The 23,223-nt window shown below is 47.3% G+C and overlaps 1 protein-coding gene across 2 annotated transcripts; it reads left to right on the top strand.

The window, feature by feature from the left end:
• The first annotated feature begins 14 nt into the window (after positions 1-14).
• Positions 15-11,194, top strand: SIX4 (SIX homeobox 4). Of its 2 annotated transcripts, XM_039383331.1 has the most exons (4): positions 56-200; positions 288-841; positions 2,181-2,869; positions 5,310-11,194. In XM_039383331.1, exons 1-4 carry the CDS (start codon positions 81-83, stop codon positions 6,104-6,106), a joined length of 2,160 nt encoding a protein of 719 aa, XP_039239265.1. In that variant the 5' UTR covers positions 56-80; the 3' UTR covers positions 6,107-11,194. The 2 variants fall into 2 exon arrangements, with proteins under 2 accessions (XP_027572528.1, XP_039239265.1); XM_027716727.2 differs by having other exon boundaries at positions 15-841.
• Positions 11,195-23,223: the final 12,029 nt, after the last annotated feature.

Below are 23,223 nucleotides of genomic sequence, written 5' to 3'. Positions count from 1 at the left end.
AACTAAACCGAAACATGTCTTCTGCCTCCCCCGCCACGGACGACATCGTGATCGCGGTGGAGATCAAGGAGGAAAATGTGATGGAAATGCTCTCGGAAGCCCCCGAGGCGCCCGCGCCGCCGCCCCCTCCCGCCGCTGCCCCGTTCCCCATGGAGCACGCAGGCTCCGCCGCCGCCGGCGAGGAGGGAGCCGCGGAACAGGTACTGCTCCACACTGAACTCCTGGCCAGGAACCACCACGCTGCCTCCTCTCCCTCCTCTTCATCTTCCTCCTCCTCCTCCTCGCAGACCCCTCTGGCTTTCTCCCCGGACCACGTCGCCTGCGTGTGCGAGGCGCTGCAGCAAGGTGGGAACCTGGACCGCCTGGCCAGGTTCCTGTGGTCTTTGCCCCCGAGCGATCTGCTACGTGGCAACGAGAGCCTGATGAAAGCCCGGGCGCTGGTGGCTTTCCACCAGGGCATCTACGCCGAGCTCTACAGCATCCTGGAGAGCCACAACTTCGACTCCTCCAACCACCCGCTGCTGCAGGAGCTCTGGTACAAGGCTCGCTACACCGAGGCGGAGCGAGCCCGGGGCAGACCTTTGGGGGCGGTGGACAAGTACAGGCTCCGGAGGAAATACCCCCTGCCCAGGACCATCTGGGACGGCGAGGAGACGGTCTACTGTTTCAAGGAGAAGTCCCGCAACGCGCTGAAGGAGCTCTACAAGCAGAACCGATACCCCTCGCCCGCCGAGAAGCGCAACCTGGCCAAGATCACCGGGCTGTCCCTCACCCAGGTCAGCAACTGGTTCAAGAATCGCAGGCAGCGGGACCGCAACCCTTCCGAGACCCAGTCCAAAAGGTGAGGGAAAACTTTTTCCTCCCCGCCCCCCTCTCCCGCCTGCCTTTCCCTCTCCCGGCTCTTTCTTCCCTTGCAAACATGGCGCTTACCTTCGGTGCGCCTCGTCCTCCCCTCCTTCCTCCTCCCCGCTCCCTCGCTCCCAACACACCCACCCGGCCCGGCCGTGCGAGGCGGCACGGGGGAAACTTCCCGGACCCGCTGCCCCGCGCTCCCGGGGCAGCTCCCGGCCCGGGGGAGCCGCCGGGCTGGCTCCCGGGAGGACACGGGACGGGGGGTGTTTGCGTGTGTGTGTCCCCCCCCGGCTCCTTGTTTTTATTCAATTGTCGCGCCTGACAGAGTTAATCATTGACGGCCGGAGGACGCGCGGGGTCCCGGCGCTCCCTCTGTTTTGAAACCTGACTCGGGAGCGGGCCGGGCTCGGGTTTCAGCGGGGGAGCGGGGCCGGTTCCCGGGGCTCCCGGGCGGGAGAGCGGCCCCGGCCCGGCCCCGCTCCGCCCGCGGCTCGGGCTCGGCTCCCCCCGCCCCGCCGCGGGGGCGCGGGCAGGTGGAGGTGACCTTCCCCCTTCTCCCCCCGCCTTCCCCCCCGGGAAGGGACGGGAAAGGGGGGAGAAAGCGCGGGGAGAAGGGAGGAGGAAGGGAGCGGGGAGGGAAAGGAGGGAAAGCGGCCGGCGGAGGGGGCCCCAAGGCATTTCTCAACCAAGGGCGCGATTGTGCCGCCGCGGCCCCTCTCCGCGGGACACATCAAAGGGCGAGGGGGGAGGGAGCGGGCGGGGGGGGGAGCGACCGAAAAATGCAGCCGAGGGCGGACCAGTCAGCGAAAAAACCCCGACGCAGCCCCGGGCGGAGGCACAAAGGCCGCCCCCCAGCCCTCCGTCCCTCCCCCGGCCGCCGGGCACGGCCGGAGGTGCCTCCGGGGGCAGCGCGGGCCGGGGTCCCCCCCTTCCCCCGGGCCGGGGGCGGCGGGCAGAGCCTTCCCGGCCTTCCCTCACCTCCCAGCGCTTTGCCAAATGGCCGCGGCCGACTCTCACACGTGTGGACACCCCGCGCCGGGCAGCCCCCTCTGGCCGCCGGGATGGAGGAATTTATTTACAACTCCATAACCCAAGTCTGTAAAGTTTCTCCTCGGCGAGTGTTTGGCTTGATGTGTTCTTTTCCAAGAAACCTCCTTCCTCCCTCCCCCCCCCATTTGGCTTGAATATTCGTTTAAAGTGCCTTGTAAAGGCAAAATACAGGAAAAAAAAACGTTCGTAGAAACTCTCGCAAACTGTGTTAAAGCCTGGGTGCAGAGATCCTGGCACGCCGTGGTAATGCAATGTCATGTCTCCATCTTTTCCCATAGCGAGTCAGATGGCAACCCTAGCACAGAAGATGAATCCAGTAAGGGACAGGAGGATTTATCTCCCCATCCACTCTCCAGCTCCTCCGATGGCGTTACCAGCCTCAGCCTTCCCGGCCACATGGAGCCCGTCTACATGCAGCAGCTTGGAAACACTAAAATAGCCTTGAGCTCGTCTGGTGTCTTGCTGAATGGAAACCTCGTGCCTGCCAGTACCTCTCCTGTCTTCCTCAATGGTAGCTCTTTTCTTCAGGGACCCAACGGTGTCATACTCAATGGACTCAGCGTGGGCACTTCGCAGACAGTTACCTTAAATTCACCCAAAACTGCGTCGAGCATTGTGAGCAACGGGGTGTCCATTACTGACATAATATCATCGTCATCAGAAGATGTTAAAGACTTCAAACTCCTTCAGGCTTCTGTCCCCAACGCCACAGCAGCCACATTCAGCCCTAGCAACATCCCAGTCTCTTTCCCAGGATTGATACCGAGCTCAGAGGTGAAAAGGGAAGGCGTAGAAACTGCTGCTTCCCAAGATGGAGGCTCTGTAGTTACTTTTACTGCTCCTGTCCAAATAAACCAGTATGGCATTGTCCAGATCCCCAATTCAGGAACAAATGGCCAGCTGCTGAACGGAAGCATTGGTTTTTCTTCTCTGCAGCTGCCTCCTGTTACTGTGGCAGCTTCACAAGGTAAAAGTTTTGTCTCTTGCAGTAAGAGGTATGAGGAAAAAGTTGGAATCAGGCACACTTGGCATTTAGAGAAGCTGTGGTCCTTTTTCTCCAAGGTACCGGGGTTGTATCTCTGCCATGGCCACACACAGAACATCAAATAACATCAAATAATACCTTTTGCTTCCCTTTATAGTGGGTTATGCTCGTGGGCAGGCTGTTAGATGAGGCTGAGCTCTGCTAAGACCAGGGAAGGAGGTCTGGTAATTTACCCCGCTTTCATCTCATGCTGTTCGCAGAAGTCTGTGATACCAATCTTCACAAATATCTGTAAATTTTACACGTTTCGGTAGTCAAAATATTCCCCATTTGCCACTGAATTTTTCCAATGAGAAGGTTCATAAAAATGAAAATTGCGGCAGCTGGAAGTTGTTACCACTGTTGCTCTTGTGGTGGTTGTTTTGTTTTTTTGTTTTTTTAACCAAAGCATGTCATAAAAATACATATTAAATTACTGTAGACACAACAAGACCAAGCAGTTACACTTGTACGTTTTCTGTTCCGTAATTAAGAAAGATTAAACTTGAGGGAAGCAGTTGAAGTAAGCAATAGCTGGTAGATGTAAAATGTGAGGGTATTTGGATAAAGCTACCCTCAGTCCAAGGGAAATATGTCATCACAGGTTCACGTGCCAAGTGTGCAGGCTCCTCCCCGAGTTTGCTTTAGAGTTTGTCTTAACATACCATAGACTGAACATTGCAGCCAGCCAGGAAGAATCCCAGGGAGCACAAACCTAGTTCTGTATCCTTGTTTTGAAGCAGGTCAGTTAAAATGCGCAACTGAACACCTTTGTTACTTACTAGACACTGTATGTTTGGTTATGAAAATGATTAAATTGGAATGAATCTCTTTAGTTTCGGGAGCTGTGAATCCCATAAGGAAAATCAAATTGTGCTCATGTGCTTCTTTGAATTAAATGTGTATAGGGAGTGAATTATTCTTGCTGGAGCACGGAGAGGAACACTGGAGCTGTACAAACACATTTTAAATGGGTGCACAATTATAAGCTCCTAAAATGTGGCACTCACAGGCACTGGAAGTTATTGGTACATAGTTTAACCAAGATTAAAGAGAGAAGACATTTAGTCTGAATGCCACCTGTAATTACAAAAGCCACTTAATCCACATGCTCCAAGGCATAAACTGACAGCCAGCAACGGTGAGAAAGAAAGTTCTGTCCCCTAAGTAGTGTGGGAGTATTGTGCTTGAAAGTCCTCAGATTCATGAGGACTTTAACAATCAGCATTGTTAAAAATGCTGATTCCCACTGGAGAGTGGTCCACCATATGTCTGGTGCAGAGAAAAGTTCTGGTTTTTTTAACATGAGATGGATGGATAGCTGGCTGCCTATTCCAAGTGAAGCATGCTGCAGGCTATTTTAAGTAAGCCACAGTAAATAATACAGATAGGTAACTTCAGATTGCCTCACTTTATTCTCTGGTTTACACGTATGCATAACACCTTCCAAAAAATCATCATCGATAAACCGGAATTGACAGGGAGATAAAATATTCCCCATGTGAGAAATTCATCTTTGCTGCACTTCTGAAAACTTCAGGTGCATCCAACTGTAGCCTTCTATAATTAAACTGCTTTTGAGAAAGAGAGGTGTTTGGAGTGGGACCCAGTCCCGAGAGCCAGCATTTCTTATTTTAGGAGGTATCATAATGACAACTTACATGCTATGTCCAGTAAAAACAACTTCAGGTCATCTCTGGCCACCTCTCCTTGCTTTGGCTCACTGCAACATCACGCGAGCAGTGCTGTGGCTTTCAGCAAGGGGAGGCAGTGCTAGGTGACTCTACACAGTGGATGTGGCAGGGTTAGGATTTTAGAAATATGTGATAAAGCAAGGTGAAAGGCAATAGATCCGACTGCTTGACAGAGTACCTCATTAAACTGATAGAAATTACCGGTTTTTCGTGTTTTCTGGGCAGGTTGACTCTGGGCAGGTTCTGCCCAGCAGGAGTGGATTTCATGTGACGTGCCTCCAGTTCCCACACACAAGCTGTAGTCTGTCACTGAACTATCTTTAATAGCTTTTCATGCTTCTATTCTTAGAAATGGAGTGGTGGCAACTAGTGAAGGCCAAAGCACATTCATTTTAGTCACATGGCTGGGGACTGTTTGCCCCTAACGAGAGTCTGAAAGATACCTCATATACCAGAACCCTTTTTGTTTTGTTTTTCTTTCTAGAAGCTGTTTTTGTTAACAGCTTTTATTTCTTTATACCAACCTCTTTTTCACCTGTTAAAAAAATTGCTGTTCAGTGTTGTGTGAGATATTAGTATACGTGTATACTGCAAACATAAAAAAGACCAGAACTTCTTACAGAAATGCCTGCACAACTCTCTGCCAGCTGTAATCTCTGTTTTCCTTTCTTTTGCTTCCCTTTCCCTAGGTAATGTTTCAGTAAATCCCAGCACATCTGATGGAGGAACTTTCACAACTGACTCTTCAACAGTGCAGCAAGGAAAGGTTTTCTTCAGCCCCCTCGCTCCGAGTGCAGTGGTTTATACAGTTCCCAATTCAGGCCAGGCAGTAGGCTCTGTCAAGCAAGAAGGACTGGAAAGAAGCCTGGTGTTTTCTCAGTTGATGCCAGTCAGTCAGAACACACAATTAAATGTAAACATGTCTTCTGAAAATATATCCAGCGGAGGACTCCAGTCCCTGGCCTCCTCATTAGTGAATGTAACGCCCTCCCATAATTTTTCCCTCACGCCACCAACTCTTTTAAATGCTGCAGAACTGAACTCTGGTATCTCGGAGAGCCAGTCCATGTCATCACCCGTGACCAGTACCTCTACAGTGATATCTATCAGCAACACTAACTATGCAACCCTTCAGAACTGTTCCCTCATTACCAGTCAAGATCTGTTGTCCATTTCCACTGCACAGCCCGTGCTTGGAGAAATAGTTTCTACGAGCGGAGACCGTGTCAGCCACCCCTCTGCACAAGTACACCAGGATTTTGGCAGGGAGCACAGGTTAGTCCTGCAAGCCGTACCTGACGTCAAAGAGAATTTCTTACCTAATTCTGAGAGCAAGTCAACTGGCAACTTAATGATGCTGGATTCCAAATCCAAGTATGTTATGAGTAACATGGTTGACACAGTTTGTGAAGAACTGGAAACGGACAAAAAAGAACTTGCCAAACTGCAGACAGTTCAGATAGATGAAGATATGCAAGACTTGTAACTTTTTTTTTCCCCTTTGCTTTCTGTTTTAATAGATAAGTCTCCCGTTGAGGCCCTAACAAGCACCGAGTGGGGTGTTTGGTGTTTTTTTTTTGTTTGTTTGTTTGGTGTTTTTTTTTTTCATTTAAAGAAACCAGAAGAACATTTGAATGGTCTGAATTGATGTACAGAGGAATTTCCAGCAATGGAATTAGGTTGCCACACTTGGTTTGCATGCGGTATTCTCTTTTAAGCAGATTAAAGGAGAAAGGAAATGCCAGGGCAAGTACTGAGTGAATGGGTACAGGTTTGGCTACCAGATGCTACCCTGAAAATTTAACTAGACTCTCCATAGTACAACATACTCTGAACAGTAAGTATACACTCCTAACTTCAGATAGAAAAGTCTCGCTCCAAAACCGTAGGAACAATGCAGTCACTTTTGCTGTTTACTTCCAGTCCATGGGCATTGAGAAATTTTCAAGGAACTCTAGACGATACCTCTCCGGCTACTTTTACGTTGTTTGAGGTTAAGAAACGAAACAAAGTCACGAATAACATTGTTACTGGTGTGTTTGCTTTTTATCCAGCAGACTTGCGTTCAAACCAAAAATCTCACGTCAATCATGTACAGGTTTCTAAATGCTGCGGCGAGCGTTTTGTCAGTGCACCAGAAAAAGCATCATTTGAAACTCTAATTATGCAACTCAGAAGCTTTCTCTCCAGTATGAATGTAAATATTGTTTCAGTTCTTATAAAGGAGACTTTTTTTTTTTTTTGATTAGTACAATGGATTTTATTTATGGTTTATGTTCCCTTTCACTTTAGACACAATGCATTGAAAAGGAAAACGTTTTCTGGCTGTTTAATTTATTTTTATTGTTTGAGCAGGAAGTAAGCGTAGTTATTTCTGACAAGGTTTTACTTTTTTGTAGTTTTTTTTCAAGCAATAGACTGTAAAAGTAAAATGTTAATCACACTGAAACTAGAAAATGAATTCCCAGTCTCACAAACCCAGGAGGTCACTGTCTCTACCCCCTCTGTCTTTGTGTTCAGGGGCTTTTTGTTTGTTTTGTTAGTAATTTGCGAATTAGTTGAACCTTTTTGTGTATTTTTTACAGAATTCCACGTGCCTTTCTTCCTAGTGGCCTTATCTTTGTTACTAAAGCACAGTGGCAGGAGGCATAAAAACAGTGATTTGCAAATATCCGTCCTCAGGGCCAAATCCTGATGCCTTACTTCTGCAAGTAGACCCTCTGACTTGGGTACTTGCACGAGTAAGAAGAGAAATTTTAAGTCTTCTGGACATCGTGGGTGACATTTACTGGCGGTGCAGAGAGCCAAAGGTGGGTCCTTCCTCACCAGGGCAGGAGGAGTCTGCAGAGGGATCATGGGCACAGCTGTTGCGCCGAGGGAAAGGTCTTGGCTGCAGCCTCGGGCAGATGAGCAGGAAGGGTTGGATGGGCAGGCCAGGGAGGGGAACCCGATGTTTACACGGGCCCATTGGCCAAATAGCCCGTGTGGGAGGAATTCGGCTGCTGGTTGAGCAAGCAGGTCTCCATCCAGGAGTGTTCTTGTGTGTGTATTTATAGATCTTTCCAGGATGAGCAGCCTGAGGGCTGATGGTGGGAACTGCAGCTCTGAAGGGCTCCTGGCAGCAGCCATGGTCCCTGCCTGACTGGAGATGGGTCTCCACACCTTTCTCCCCAAGGACAGCAGAAGCAGGTGGGCTCTGGGCAGGTGGAACAGATCTTACCTTTCCTCCAGAGGAGTTTTTTTTGTAGCATGGGAAAGCACGTCCTTAAGCTTTAAAGTGATAAGAAGAATGCAGATGTACAAAAATGACATGCTGTTAATCCTTGCGGTCTTGTTTTGTTATTTCTTACTCTAATGTGAATATATACAGTAACTAAAGCATGTGTTTATCCTCATCAGGGGCCTGGTCTGAAGCCTTTGGAAGGCAAGGGGAAATCTTTTCATAAGCTTCTGTGGGGTCCAAATGAGGCTCAGGACAAAACAAGGTCACTTGTAAAGGACAAAAAAAATGGAAAGGAAGGATGATTGAGGTAGCACATCCCAGTCTGTTTGTCTTGGCTGTAACTGGTTCTGTGGGAAGCCTTTGAGGAATGAAGGTTCTTCCGTGCACCGTGCGCGTGGCATCGGTGCTCTCGCTGCAGTTTTGCACTATATTGAATACAGCGTGTTTTCCAGGGTTTTCTGTGGAACCTTGGAGCTGAGCCCTGTTGGTGATCACTGGAGTCCGTGCTGCAAGCCGGAGTCCCTAGGGCTGGAGGGAAAAGGGCAGGGAAAGGGAAGAGCAAGTGTGCAAGGGGTGCACTTTGCAGCTGTACGGACTCGCTGGTTCTCTGCAGACAGAAGCAGCCCATTAGCAGTTGGCTGTCCCCATGTGCTCCCAAACAAACAGGGTGCTTGAGGCAAGCGCTTTAAAGCAGAGATTATCACAAGCAGAACATGGAGCTGTATGTTCCCCTGGCACAACTTTCCCTGACGTTGAGGGGAGCTCCACGTGAGCGGGGAATCGGATAGGCCGGAGTTCTCCTGTCTGCTCTGCTTGTTTATCTGCTTGCTGGGCCCCAGCATGAGCAATCTGCTTCCCACCTCGTCTTCACCCATAAAACCAAGATGGTGATGACAGTAACAGTAATAGTAGCTGTAAATGCTTTGCATGAAATTGTTCGGCCATTTGGAAAATTAGAAATGCCCTGTATCATTGTCATTTTAATGAAGAATGTGCTTGGCTCTGAAGGAGTTCACTGAGGCTTAATGTTTGGTTTGTGAAGCTCAGACTATATTTGGAGGCAAGCTAGGGAATATTTCAGAGCACCTGTTGGTGAGATCAGGTCTTATAACTGAAAAGACTGTGGTGTTACATTAGTACCTGTTACTCTTTTTTTTTTTCCTCCTTTGCATTCATTGTGTTACTGAGGCTCTGAATTCCATGGCTTTGCAGCACAGTTGACATGAAAACTGTGTATGTTGTTACAGTGGCATGTATCTTGGAGTGTCTGGTACTTCTAATAGGAGACTTCCCACTCTTCAGTGGGAGTGGAGGATGTACATAAAAGCAGTGGTTTGGGACAAAGTAAGATTAATCTATTCTAGTCTTCCAGATATCAAGTAACTTATTATTATCTTTTATTCTTTCTTTTTCACATTGAAAATAAGTGTCATTCCCTCCAGATAATGTAGTTATAACCTCATGTTTTCTGCAGGTACATATGCACAATATAAAGACTCATTGCACGGTACAATGTTTTTAAAATAGAAATTTAAATAAGTAGTTTTACTCCTTATCAAGGTTAAGTTTTTATTATGTGGCCCTCAAGCAAGCAGGGTAACTGCTCTAAATAGACAATAATCAAAGCCCCGAAAAGTGTCCAGGGACGGATCCTTGGCTGCTGTAAATAAGGCATTGCTCCACTGATTCCCAAACCCGGGATTTAACGTGGTGTTTAGGGGGTATGGATGCTGGTCTCCCACACATGTGAAGGCAGTGGAGTGTCCAAGCCCCACAGACAGCCCTTATTATCACATTCTGTTGTTTAAATGGAAGGTATGTCTACCCGGCATACACATTCCTTCTCCTCCCTCCCTCTCTCTCTGTTATGGATGAGAATAAACGATCATTTCAACCTCACATATGTTTGTAACTTGTGAGTCCACTGGTAATCTTACAGGAAACATTGCCAAATTCTACTACTTTTTTAGTCCCAGACTCAGCTTTGAAAACTACGCTTAGAGTTTAAGCAAATTCTTACAAAGCACGATGTTAAAAACCCCTCTGTTCTTTACTGCTTTTGATTAAAGCTGCCTCTTTTCCACCCAGAGTTTTGCGGAAAACTTGTTAAATTGAATGCTCTGTCTGGGCTATTTGCAGCATTATTCCTGTGGTCTTACCTACAAGGACATTTCAGCAATGTAAATATCACGGACATCTAATGGCCAGGTCCTCAGCTGGGCTAAACTAGGACATTTCCATTAATGTCCTCTCATGCCAGCTGGGAATATGGTCCATTCATTTCACTGGTGTTAGGTCAGGGACGAATTTGGCCCCGTAGATGGTGGCAGCACGAACCAGAGCACAAGGCTGACACTTTGGTAAAACCAAACAGTCACAGTCTATCAAAGCATATACCTCTTCCCATTTACTGCTTTTCCCTATCTGTGGATTCAGGAAGACGCATTCAGAAAGCAACTTTACCCAGAAGTAAGGCTGGAAGTGTCTTTATCGTTATTACCATCAATCTGATGTTGATGATGATAATGGACAGGTTCTGACTTCAAATCCTGAAAAATCACCTCAACACCTATTTTCAGTTAAATTAAGCAGGGCAGAATTTGGCCCTGTGTGCACAGGAGCTTTTCACATACAGAGATTTCCAGTGCCTGTGCACTTTCCTTAGCAAAGGCAGATGAACAAGAGGGTGCATCTCTCCAGTTTCATATGAAATGTGTGTGCAGGACTCTGGGGGGCATGAATTGCCTAGTGCTTGTGGTCAAGAAGTATGTCAAATCATCAAAAGAATAGTAATTTTATAATTCTGGAAACAAAAATTGTGTTATTTTACAAGCAAGGATACCTGAAGTCTTCCTGTATCTCCTAGCAGTTATTACCTTGAAGGATATTTTATACCTTGGTTGTATGTTTCATATAATTTAAAACTTGCTTCTTAAATTTCGGAACTCAAGGAGGAGGGGGGGGGGAGTGAATCTTCTGACTTTCAGGATTCACATTCAGAGGATGTTTGTTCTTTTTGCTGCATGTACTGTTTGTCCAGAACACTAACCAGTTACTTCTCCGATATGGGTTTATTGTGCCTTACAACAAATACGAAACTTAAGCGGAATGTACGTGTTAGAGGAGGGAATAATCAAGGAGACTTTACTGCACTGTTAGGTGATGCTGCCCCAGAGTGTATCATCAGACATATCTGTGCTTAATTACCCAACCAAAGAGATCTAAAGTATGTATGTTTGTTGTACTGTAATAGGGGTTTGTGCCTGGACAATTAAGTGTTTTATTTGTATTCTGAGATGATGTGAACTTATTTTTCTAAACACTATACTGAATAAACTTTATATTTATACACATCTTGTGTAAATATTTCTATGTGGATAGCATGTGAGGGCTTTGAATTTTGAGTTAGAAAAGCGATCTAAAGTAGAAAGTTGGCTTTTAATGACTCATCATGAAGGTGATGGCAACTAGGAGCGCCTGTGCTTGCCACAGATTTGATCTAAACCCTACTTAGGCTAGAATGAGACATTCTGTTGACTTGAGGGGGTTTTGTCAGACCCTAACTTTGCTTCTAAAATACTAAATTAAAACCCATAAATCTTACATCTCATATTGAACCTAGCTATTAAATCTGTGTCTCAAACCAAATTTATACCATAATTAATTAGATACTATTAAAATATATTTCCACCTGCTAGTTAGGACTAGTCAGTATTTACTTGTGGCTGCCATTCTGACATTGGCATGCATTCTATGTCAGGGCCTTTTTTTGGGTAGGTAAATTCCTACTTGCTAAATTTGCGATGGTTGAAATTTTTCTTTAAAAAAAATGTTTCCCATAGTGTCAGACTTGGTTTTGGCAGCCTTTTGAGAACAGCTTGAAATGTTATGTTCCCTTGATATTAAAGGATTTAAACACATTACCATATTACTTTAGATCAGCGTTCCAAGTACCAGGATTGCCTAGTCAAGATTTTGATGCCAAAATGAACGACAGTAAGTTCAAATAGACTAATCTGTACAGGTGAAACAGTTTCACTTGCTGAAGCTATATATTCATTAGAGGCAATTAACAGCCTGCACATGCCTCTTAAGTTCTGTTTAGGCCACAGGAAGCAAGGTGAGGTCTGAGAGATTTTTTTTTTTTTTTATTAGCTCCAGTGAAAATGTAATACCCATTATGTTATTAGTCACTAAGACATTACCTTTCCCTACTGTTACTCACCATTCCTCCACCTTTCCCATTCATCACAGCCGTGTCCCACTCGCTCCATGCAGCTCCAGTGATGGTGGCAAGGCACAGGGAGTCACCTCCCAATCCCGGGAACATGTCCCCTCTCTGCTTGAGGCTGATCTGACTCGCACTCTGCAGCTGCCAAAGTAAATCCAGTTATCCGGGGGAGCAGCCCTAAGGTAGAGAGAGCCAATTGTTGCCCAATTCCTGTTTCCTCCCCAGAAGCAGCGCGCTCAGTCCTGTTGGTAGCACTTCCCTGTGCCATGCTTTGGTTTTTGCCTGAGCAGTAGGTCTGTGGTAATATTTTCCTGCCCTGCAGATACCAAGTTCCTAACTGATCCCTGGGCAGCAGCTCTGTCCCAGCTTTGCTTGGAGCAGGAGCTGAGGAGCTAAAGCCATCCTTCAGCCTGGCTGGGAGCAGCTTTTCTCGTTTCTGCCTCGTGATGCAGCCCGGGGGGAGGACCACCAGGACCACCACTGCTGGCTTTGCTCCAGCTGGGGGGAATCCCCTCCGGGAAGGCTTTTCTGGCTGTGCAGCCCTCATGCTCTCGACCAGACGAAGTGGAGGGGTTGCAGAGCAAGAGAAGCGGAAAGTCTCAGCGTATGCAAATGTCAGAATTCTCCCTGAGCAGCCACCCATGCGGTATGCAGGATGAATCATGTCCTAACTGAGCGCATTCCTGCTACTTTGGAGGGCTTTGCAGATGTGTTCCAGGTCACCCTGGGCGAGAAAACCACACACAGCCACAGTTCCTTCTTCCCTGGCAGTCTGTGCAGGGGGGACAGCACCTTTGGAAGGGTGGGCAGCTGGATCCCGGAGCCCCCGCCTTTCACACGGGGCCTGGGGATGCTGGAGGGAGGAGGGGGGGCTGCCAAGGCGGTAGCTGGGATAGAGCTGATAGTGGGAAGTCTCAGGGAGATGAGCGGTTGCTCTTGATCTAGCAGGGAGACAAGCTGGGAAGGGAGACAATGTTGGAAGACAGCACTTATTATCCCCTATTTCTGGCTTGATCAGAAGGAAATTTCACTGCTCCAAGAGGCAGAGGTTGGGTCAGTAAAACAGGATTTTAATATAAATACTCAAGGCTTGGAAAGCAGAGGTCTCCTCACAGGGCTGCATCCCCTGTTGGGGTGATCTCTGGCTGCAGAAATCTCTGGGCTGAAGTCTTGGTCCAGTATATAGATACAGATCACATTTTTAATATAAAAATACATCTTAGAAGGAAAATGATTCCCAGAAATGGGAATTCATCTGCCAAACAATGTGCACATAACCGACTTTACGCTTAGAGGTGCCAAAAAGTTCAGGAATGAGACCAACAATAAAAAACCAACACACGTGTGAAAAATCTACTGCATTAAAGCCAGATTCAATAAAAATAGCACCTAGTTTATGTGCTACAGAAGCTGGCACACGCCTCCAAAAGCTGAAGGAAAGAGATAAAATGCTCAGAAGTTGCATGCAGTCCAGAGGAACAGAGCAGCCCTGGAGCAGAGCTGATGGTTACTCAATAACTCATGTACGATATTCTCCTGTGTAAGTACTTCAATTCTTCATCCTGCTACTTCTCGGGCAGAAAGAAAGAGTCTGTAGTACTTGGGGCTGATCAATAAGCTTCACTGTTGGAGCCAAAGTGCTTTGTGATAGATCTTACATTACCCAAAAGGACTCCCAGAACGTTACACATCATTTTCTTTCTCGGTCTGCAAGCTGACAGCCCATGATTTCGGTGTTGGTGGTATCCCTTACACTGCCTGCAGCTGTAAAACGCAGCCCCTCCCCTGGGGCACTTACAGTACACAGAAATCAAAGCAATCCAGGCTGGAATGGGAGAGGGGAGGAGGGCAGTGAGGGGAGGTGATGTGATGAGCTCAGGGCGATGCAGGCAGTGGGTGGCAGAGCCAGGTTGCAAAGCCAGGTCTCTGACTCCCCCTGTTGCTTTGCCCACTGGCTCACGCTGCCTCCATGGGAGCCCAATCCCACTTGGATGTGATGTCCCCTGAAAGCAGCAGAGGGACTTGCTGCTGACACCAAAGCTGAGTTTACTTCTTTTATTTATTTGCTGTGTTTACAGCCACCTCCTGGTGCCGACCGATAGCTAGGCTGACCCTGGACCAGCACCCCTGAGCCTGCAAGCACTCAGGCTCCAGAGAAACTGCTCCTACACACACAGGCCCTGAAGGACTGACTGCCAGCCACCCACTTCCACATCAAGGCAATCTGAGAAACCTTCCACTCATCTCCCACCAAGTCCAAGGAGCCGAGAGGGGAGGGATGCTCAGGAGAGTGGGGAAGGGTTAGTTCAGAGCTTGAGCTGTGCATGTCCTAAACCAGAAGTTTCCTAAAATAATAAATCAACAAGTGAGAATTTACAGCTTACCCATGTCCTAGGAAAATGCTGGGGATTTTGCTGCTTACTGCTGCTTAAGCAAACCAAGGCAGGCAGGATCAGAAGGCAGATCTGGAACACAACACTCTGTACCAACCCAAGCACATTTACAATGCACATAAAAATATAAAGGTTGTCTGTGTTAAAAAACATTATCTGTTTGCTGTATGCATGCAGGTAGAAGTGAGCACTGACCAGACTAAGTCTAAAAGAAAATTCTTTATTTTGAGGTTCACTATGAATTTGTGTAAGAGGAGCAACCTCTGCTCCCTCTTGCAGGCAACATATAATATAGCCAGGTCCCAAAACTCCATGAGGGAACTGGGCTGAGGGTCAACACCCCCAGACAGGTGCAGATTCCTGACCTGCTGCTGCTAATTGTGTTGTCCACTCGCTTGGAGCCTGTGGCAGAAGACCAGCAGAGGCAGCAGGGGCTGAGTGCCCCATTAGTGCTGGCCTTGAAGGAGAAGAAGGCTTGAACAGCATCAGTAAAAGAAAAAGCTGAAACCTCTAAGGTTGTGATATCATCTGCATGTGGAGGGATTTAGGCACATAACACCCCTTAGTGAGGAGTCAAATTAGCTCCTGAAGGCTGCTATAGCCCTTCTCCTCCTCTTCCCTATAAATGTAGTGGTGTTCTCCCCAGAGCTTCAAAATATTGAGGTGGTTTTACTTCTTACACCACCTGCAGGGCTTGGTGTCCCCGAGATTTGCGACCAGGCCAGAAAAGTAAGACACACTTTTACATGTCTGCCCACGAGGACAGGGGCTGGATGCAAGACCACAGCAGGTCCATCCTCCCAGTCAGCAAGCATTGAGGTGCTTCAGCTGAGTCCCCACAGTGTCTTCCCCGCAGCACCTTTTGTTTAGGACCTCTCAGGACCCCACAGATAAATTCTGAAGGGGATGTTTAGGGGCTGCTCTCATTTGCCATCTTCCCCTCAACCCCCAGACCTCTGTCATATGAGGGTGGTGGAACCCAGGACTTCCAAAAACACCAGTACCTGGAAGCAGGCTGCTGACAGCAGCCTATTTCGAGGTATTGTTTTATCAGGAAGAGCCTGGAAGTGCTCCCAGAGCATGGGGAATGCTGTGCATACCAGGCAGGGCCGCCTTGTACTGGCCAGCAGCGCTGCAGGATGCCTGATCCCAGATCAGACCACGCCAGCCAGTCCTCCATGGCTCCACAATAATTTACTGGCCCAGGAGAGGGGTGCCAGGGGGACATTTGGCACCTCCTGCTACACACCCCAGGTCTCAGTGAATCCCTTCTGGCCTCAGCTTCTAGGAATAGCTTCCTATAGCTACTGTGGGAGGGTTTTTGTGCAAACCAAAGGCAGAGTTAACCTGAGCCTCAAGTCAGGAAAGCTTCATCCCATTCCTTCGGAAAAGTCCGTCCCAGCAAATGAGGCTACTTGACCATTTGCTCTTGGTTTATCTTTGTTAACCAGTAATGGCAGCAAGTATTGCTCAAGTATACATGGTAGGAAGTGCTCCTGTTCCTTCCAGATTTCCCTGCAAAGTTCTGAATTTTTGCAGTTTGGGTTACAAAAGCAAGACTTGTTCAGGTGAATGACATTCACAGCAATCAAGGATTAGTCATTTGCTGATGGACTGAGGACCAGCCCCTCAGATTAAAGTACAGGGTAGAGCCTATTCCTGTTCATTTCTTAGCTATTCTCAAATCTGAGGATCTTTTTAGAAGCCAAAATAAATTAAATATCCCTGTGAAAATAAGCTTCTGCTATTAACATACAACACTGGAAGGCAATTGCAGAGCCGTATCTAAGCCCAAAATTAGACAACACTCCCGCTTGGGTTTTACCAGAGCCAAGTCCAGTGGAAGCAGGGCCTCCTGCCCTGCAAGCTCTACTTCCATTACAGGCACCACAGCCAGTGTTTCAGGATCCAGGTCTCCACCCCGTGAAACTTGTGCAGGATCGCCAGCTTATCTGTATTTAATAAGCACACCCTCTTCCAGCATCCGAGAGGTTCCTGAAAACACTGACTAACACCATGCTGAGTAGAAACCCTTGATCAAGAGATCATGGTATTTTGACCTGGAACCACAAGATAATCACTGTTTCAGTGAACAATTTCCCACCCATCCTACGGGGACTTTTCCCAGATCGCATTTCCTCAGTTCATCGGGGCATGGAACAGCATCAAAAGGCTGACGGATGCCAAGTTGTGTCACTTCTAATGGCTCTTCCCTTTCCAAACGGCGTATCATGTCATCAAAGGCAACTAGGCTGGCACGACATAATTTGAGAATCTCACTTTATAGCTGGTAGAAACCGAATCCCATCAAGTCTGTCAGTGATGATATATTCCAGGTAACACAGGACTGAAATCTCCTGGCCCCAAGTCTCAGTCTTATACTTAAGCAATGCTCTGATTTGCCAGCTTTCACAATTTATGAGCTTTGCAATGTTCAGTAGCTGGTGAGACAGCAGAATTAGGCAGGGGGGTTACGGCCACAGCTTCCTGATCAACTTCATTCTTAAGTTCCTTGTTTTAAAAAATACAAATAATTGTGGAGGTGTTGAAGGTCTCCAAACCAGAATGCATACAAATCTAGGTATATCACATTTATCTATCTGACTGTATATAAGCATTTTATCTCAAAGCTGGTGTTGCATCTTGCTCTCCAAGCCTTTGGGTCTGATAGCACTGGTGCCATTTTAGAAATAAAATTAATAAACGGTCTATGAATTCAGGAGAATGTTTGTCAAAGATGCCTTTGGATCCAAATCTCCCTTAAACTTAAAATTAGATTTCTGAGTTAATTTACTAGACTATTGTGGTCTAATCAGTAAAGCCAATAGCTGATTTTTTAAAAACCTCGGTATAACTCAAGATGAAGAAACATTTCACTGACCTAAACACAAGCCCCAGAAAATAACAAACAAATACATTTCTTAAAATCAGCACCTGTACAAGCAGTTCTGTTTTCCAGGAATTCAAGCAAATTCATTCCACATCCTTATATGACACGGGCAGGATTTTCAGATCATCCCCTGCCTGGCAGCTCCCATCGAGACTGGCAGCACAAGCCATCCCATGCCAGGTTACTCAAGGCCACAGCTCAACACCAAACCTAAATACTTGTCTGCATACAAACTGCATATCCGTGTATCCATAATTATCACAAGCAAATGGCTCCCGGGTGTAACAAATGGTTTTCAGCTGAGTTATCACCCATTGCAAAGACCAGACAAACCTCAAGGGCTGTGGAAAAGGAGCCAGAAAAGGGAGAAACCTTCCTGATGTGCCTGATATTAACTACCATCCTCAGCCCTGGTCCAGGAAAACTTGGAAGTGTTTGTTCTCCCAGGTCAACCAAATCAACTTCAAGGCTTTTTATTTGCTGCAACATAACAAGATGCTGCAAGAAGAGAAATCAGTGGACTGCTCAGCTCACTCTGAGTTCTAAAGCTTTGGCCTAAACCAGAAATTTTAAAGGGTAATGGTGCTCTTCCTTCAGTCCTGACTATAACGGCCATTGAAATGTTCCAAATACTTGTATTTTTGCAAAATAACAGGGAGCACAAAGAGAAAGATGGGTTATACTTTATTTTTCAAGCCCTACTCAGAGACAGCTTGAATATTAGCTTGAATATTAGCCCAGTATTAGCTGATGTTAACCTTTGGGAACCAAAAGTCCAGTTCCTAAACATCTGGATTTCCATCTCCCCCTCAGTACAACAACAGTACAGCACTTCCCTCCTTCATGGCAAGAGGCACAGCCAGGCTGAGATTCACCCATCTGGGATGGCACAGTCAAAATACTGAGGCTAGACCCCACTGATGAAACAGAAAATATATATTAAAAAATATATTTAAATATATTATATAGTATATTTTCATATATAACATAAATTATTTATTACATATTATATATAATATATAATGTATATTTTTATATATAATATATAAAAAATGCACTGTTAAGATACTATTAAACTTATCCCTTACATAGACAAGTGTTCAGAACTGGCCTGAGTGCCTGGTCTCTCCTTAAGCTGTGCTAATGCCTCCCACCTCCCTATTCCTGCCCACCATCCACCTCCCGTGCACCAGGAGGAGTGTGAGCAGGGCACAGCAAGAGCACTCTGCCCTTCACCTCTGAGGAGGCCTTTTCCCTCCCACTTCAGCAACATTTGGCCAATTCTTCTCCTCTTCAGTCCACATACAGAGAAGGGAAAGTCATTTATCACAGAATCATAGATTGGTTTGAGTTGGAAGGGGTCTTTAAAGGTCATCTCATTCCAATCCCCCTGCCATGAGCAGGGACACCTTCCACTAGACCAGGTTGCTCAGAGCCCCATCCAACCTGGCCTTGAACATTTCCAGGGATGGGACATCCACAGCTTCTGTGGGCAACCTGTTCCACCTCACCACCCTCACAGTAAAGAATTCCTTCCTTATATCTAATCTAAACCTACTCTCTTTCAGTTTGAAGCCATTTCCCCTTGTCCTATCACTTCAGGCCCTTGGGAAAGGTCCTTCTCCAGCTCTCTTGTGGCTCCTTTAGGTACTGGAAGGAGCTCTAAGATTTCCATGGAGCCTTCTCTTCTCCAGGCTTAACAGCCCCGACTCTCAGCCTTTCCCCACAGAAGAGGTGCTCCAGCTTTCTGAGATCTTTGTGGCTTCCTTTAGACTTGCTCCAGCAGTTTCACATCCTTCTTATGTTGGGCACTCCAGAGCTGGACTCAGAACTCCAGGTGGAGTTTCTCCAGAGCAGAGTAGAGGGGGAGAATCCCCTCCCTGGACCTGCTGCCCACTCTGCCTTTGATGCAGCCCAGGACACAGTTGGTTTATGAGCCTTTCTTCTTCATACCTCTCCTCCCTTTTCATTTCAGTCAAGTCAAGAGGACAGCTCTGCACCAGTGGTGATGGAGCCAAGGCTGGACACGCTGCTTTACCTCCTGGTAGTGCATTTTAAGAGCCATTCCTTAAACAGACTGCAGTGCTGCTCCTTTCATTGTCTGTCTCCCAAATCCACCAGCACATCTCGGCACTCCTTGTCACCTCCTGGGCTCACAGTGGGTGTCACTGACCCACCAAATGGAGCTGCCACAACTTTCCTGAGCAGCCAGCGAATAGATCACACTCTCAAATCACTGCCTGGAAAGTCTGCATGGTATGTGGCTTAATTTTCTTTTCCATAATGTGAAATCCAATCTGAAATGCACAGATTAGTTTACTAATCTGTGTAAATCCTATTAATAGCACTTGCGCTGCTGCGCTCCCATTCACATTCTAACAAATCTGTTTGGGCTGGCTTGGTTTTCCCTCATCTCCTGCAAGACCTTCACACCTGGTTGTGGTCACGTCTTCACAAAATAGCTGGCCACAAATGGAAACTTGAGCTTTACGCTCATCTCTCATATTTTAATTCGTGTCCCATGGTCCATCACGTTCTGGATCAAAGCATTAGTGCTGTAAATCAACATGGTGCCATGGAAGCTAAAGAGATTGTACAAAGGATTGCACAGCTTCAGTGGAGAAGGGCACAGCCCCTCCTTTGCCCCAGCATCGCTGGCTTCTGCCCCTGCTCCCACTGCTCCATGCCCCACAGAGCTCCCACTGGCACCACAGTGACTCCATCCTGCCCTGGGCACCTTGCCCGAAACGAGGCCCAAACACCAGCAAAGGACCTGCTTGAAGGAAGGAAGCAATGGACAGTCTCTGGAGACACTGGATGTGTTCACACCAGCCCCAAGCACATCCCCTTCTCACGTGTGGGTTTCAGGTGGCACACCCAGCACCAGGGCTTGTGACTGTCAGAAAGAGCATCCTTGCTGGCAGCTGGGTGAGCTGCAATAATCCCCCTGTGCTTCTCAAAGAGAAGGCACCCTCTGTTCTGCTACAGAATGAACCATTCTCTATTTGAAACCACAATATTTACTTTACCCATAGTGGACTCCAGTGGCTCCCTACTTTGCAGTTGTGGTGAGAGGGGTCAGCACGAGGAATGGCAGAGGAGGAGTGTGGGGCTTGCATTCCTGGCTCCAGCTTCCTAATCAAGCTGTGCATTAATTAGCTAATCCATCTCCACACTGTTGTCCCCTGCACTTCATTTCACCACCATCCCAGAGTCCTTGTAACTGAGCACCTTCCATCATGGCCACAGCCTCAACCCATCCCACAGCACACCAGCTCCATGCTGAGCCAGGACCATGCTGTTCCCTTGGTGTAAAGAGTCCTCCATGACTTTGGACCTGGCTGGAATTTGCCAAAACCAGCCCTTGGGAAGGACTCTGAGCTGTTGTCACTCCTGACCTGTGCCCTTGCAGCCTTCCAGCACCTGCTGGTGCATCCCCTACCACGTGCCAGGCAGGAGTGGATGGATGTGGGAGAAGAAACCCTGCCAGGCAAAAAGCTCCTCAGACTTACCAGCTGGGAAGTTTTAACAGAGAACAGGAGAACATGAGAACTCTCAGATGACAAAGGGAAAAGATCTTCTCTAGATCGTGGAAAGGGAAGGGTTTGAGTTAAAACTCCATTTACACAAGTCCACAGTAGGACAAACCCACTCCTCATCTCCCTGCCAAGGGATCCCTGCTCCTTGCACAAGTCTGTTGTCTGTGTGATCCTCATCATCCAACTCTTCACAATTCCCAAGGCCAAGCAAGGCTCTGAAGTGCTTTCACTAACCTCAATAAAAAGGCTGGACCTGCAGTGGCAAGTCAGCTTCCTCCTTTGCCCCAGCATCGCTGGCTGGGGCACAGCGATCCACAGCCCTGGATACGTTTCCAATGGTTTTTCAACCAGAGGGTTAAAAGAATTATCAGCACAAAGGATTTGTGGCTCTTCTCTTTTCTTCCCCATAGCTGAACTGCATCTACTCCCCATCCAAAAGCATGTGGATTTTCTCTCATCACTGTAGCAACTTTTCAAGGTCAATACAGCTTCCCTCTCACCTAGTTTTCCCTAAAATGGTTTTAATATTTTTTTATTATCTGAATAATTCCTGGTGGTTTACATGAATACTAACTCAGGAATTGTTTGTAATTCCTCAGCATCATGGAAGAAATGTTTTAAAAGCATTACCCACACTCAAGAAATTCTCCCCAAATTCTCTTCTACAAAAGGTTCTTACTTGTTACCTTTGTTAAAGCTTGCCTGTGAAGCAGCCATTTGTTTATAGACCTTTAATCTCTTGGTAAAGGTGCCTGCTGTGAGATATTAAAATGCCACAGAGAAAGAAAAAACCCAAACATGAAAAAATAGAGGAATTTTTGGAGAGAGCCTACTGGCCAAATACAATATGTGGCCAGACAGAATCAGAAGCACTGGCTGCAGTACAAACCCAAGAGGCATCAGACAAACCGCCTCAGCCACAATGGTAATGGTTCACCAGCAAAAGGAATGTAGAAAACAAAACGGGGGGAAGATCCCCCCCCTTCCTCCTCTGCCTTACCCCCAAAAGACTATCTGACATGACTGATACTTCCAGTGCATGCAAATGTGCCACTTGGGAAAGGCAAACAGGGACTTGCTTGCTGGCTGGGAATTTTGACTACAGTGTCATGCCTGCCCAACCCTGTGCAGGCAGACCTCAGGAAAAGTGATGCTTAAAATACTAAGGGTGAGATGAGAGCAGGGGAACAGCCCATCTCAACCCTTTGTACATTCACTGAGCTCCTTTGTAAAACTGCCATGATTTCTATCACCTTTGCTGCAGAGCATCAGGTACTGATGGCTGGAGACTTTGTTCTGGCATCCAGCTCGTGTGTGCTCACAGCCAGCCTGTGCCCATCCGTCCTGTGCCCGTTTTGTCCTTCCCCTTAAATAGCTCTTTCCCCTTGGACACGATTATAGGGGACAGTCACACTCCCTTCTCTCACCTCTGCCTTTACTGCACAGCCTGACCAAGCTGTGCTGGAGGTTGGCTTGCAAAGAGCTCCTTGAGCTCCTTGTCCCGATGTCAAAACCTGTGTCACATGCCATGATCAGCTGAGACACAGCACACTCTGGAAGAGCCCTGCTGGTTTCGTACACCCAAGGATCTCACAAGTCACCTTCTCCTCCCTGTTGCAAACAGTCCTTGAATGAGCACACAGGAGAGCTCAGTTCGCCATCTGCCAGGAGGGTTCATCCAAAAGGTGAACTTAACTCACAGCTGCTTTTCAAACCCTGCCCAAGGATGGACTCAGGAGCTCCAGCTGCTCGTTCTCAGGCAGTATCAGGACTTTCTGCCCCTGCCTGTCCCCAGGAGGGGGCTGCTGCCTCGCTGTGGTCTTGGCAGAAGTAATGGTGTGTCCCCTCCACGATCATCTCAGAGTGCAACCTACTGCCCTAATGTCCTCTGCAGCAGCAGGTGGCTTCAGGTGGAACATCGAGTGGTTTCTCATGCTTTAGCTGTGGGAGAACAGATCTTTGGGAAAGATAAGATGGACAGGACCTCACGAAGGCTAGGAGTGGGGCTAAAAGCCTGGATCGTGGAGAACTTTTCAGCCTGGCTCATCCTAGATTTGGCTTCAGAAATTCAGGGTTCAATTTCTGCTGCAAAGTTTGGTGTTGATTCCTCGAACTCAACTTGCAGCATCTCCTGCTTCCACCCAGCACTCGCCAGGGTGTCAAGGGAATATCTGTTGTAAATGTGCTCTGGCAGCAGTGAGAGAGGAATTGCTATACAATTTTGCCTACAACAGCCCTGCAAACTTCTTTTACTCCTGCTTGGAGCATAAGTTTTCTATCATGGAGCAGCCTCTCCTCCATCTCCAGTGCTGAGCTGCACAGGACCC

The sequence above is a fragment of the Pipra filicauda genome, unplaced genomic scaffold (assembly GCF_003945595.2).
Source record: "Pipra filicauda isolate LSUMZ 115617 unplaced genomic scaffold, ASM394559v2 scaffold304_size882533_pilon, whole genome shotgun sequence".
In the NCBI taxonomy this organism is placed as follows: domain Eukaryota; kingdom Metazoa; phylum Chordata; class Aves; order Passeriformes; family Pipridae; genus Pipra; species Pipra filicauda.
This window is presented reverse-complemented; position numbering and strand designations above follow the sequence as displayed.

Excerpts from the sequence above, each read along its gene's own strand:
- SIX4 (XM_027716727.2), top strand. The coding sequence starts at position 15 with ATGTCTTCTGCCTCCCCCGCCACGGACGACATCGTGATCGCGGTGGAG. Across the intron at positions 842-2,180 it reads TCCGAGACCCAGTCCAAAAG|CGAGTCAGATGGCAACCCTA; the intron begins GTGAGGGAAAAC and ends CTTTTCCCATAG. Across the intron at positions 2,870-5,309 it reads TACTGTGGCAGCTTCACAAG|GTAATGTTTCAGTAAATCCC; the intron begins GTAAAAGTTTTG and ends CCCTTTCCCTAG.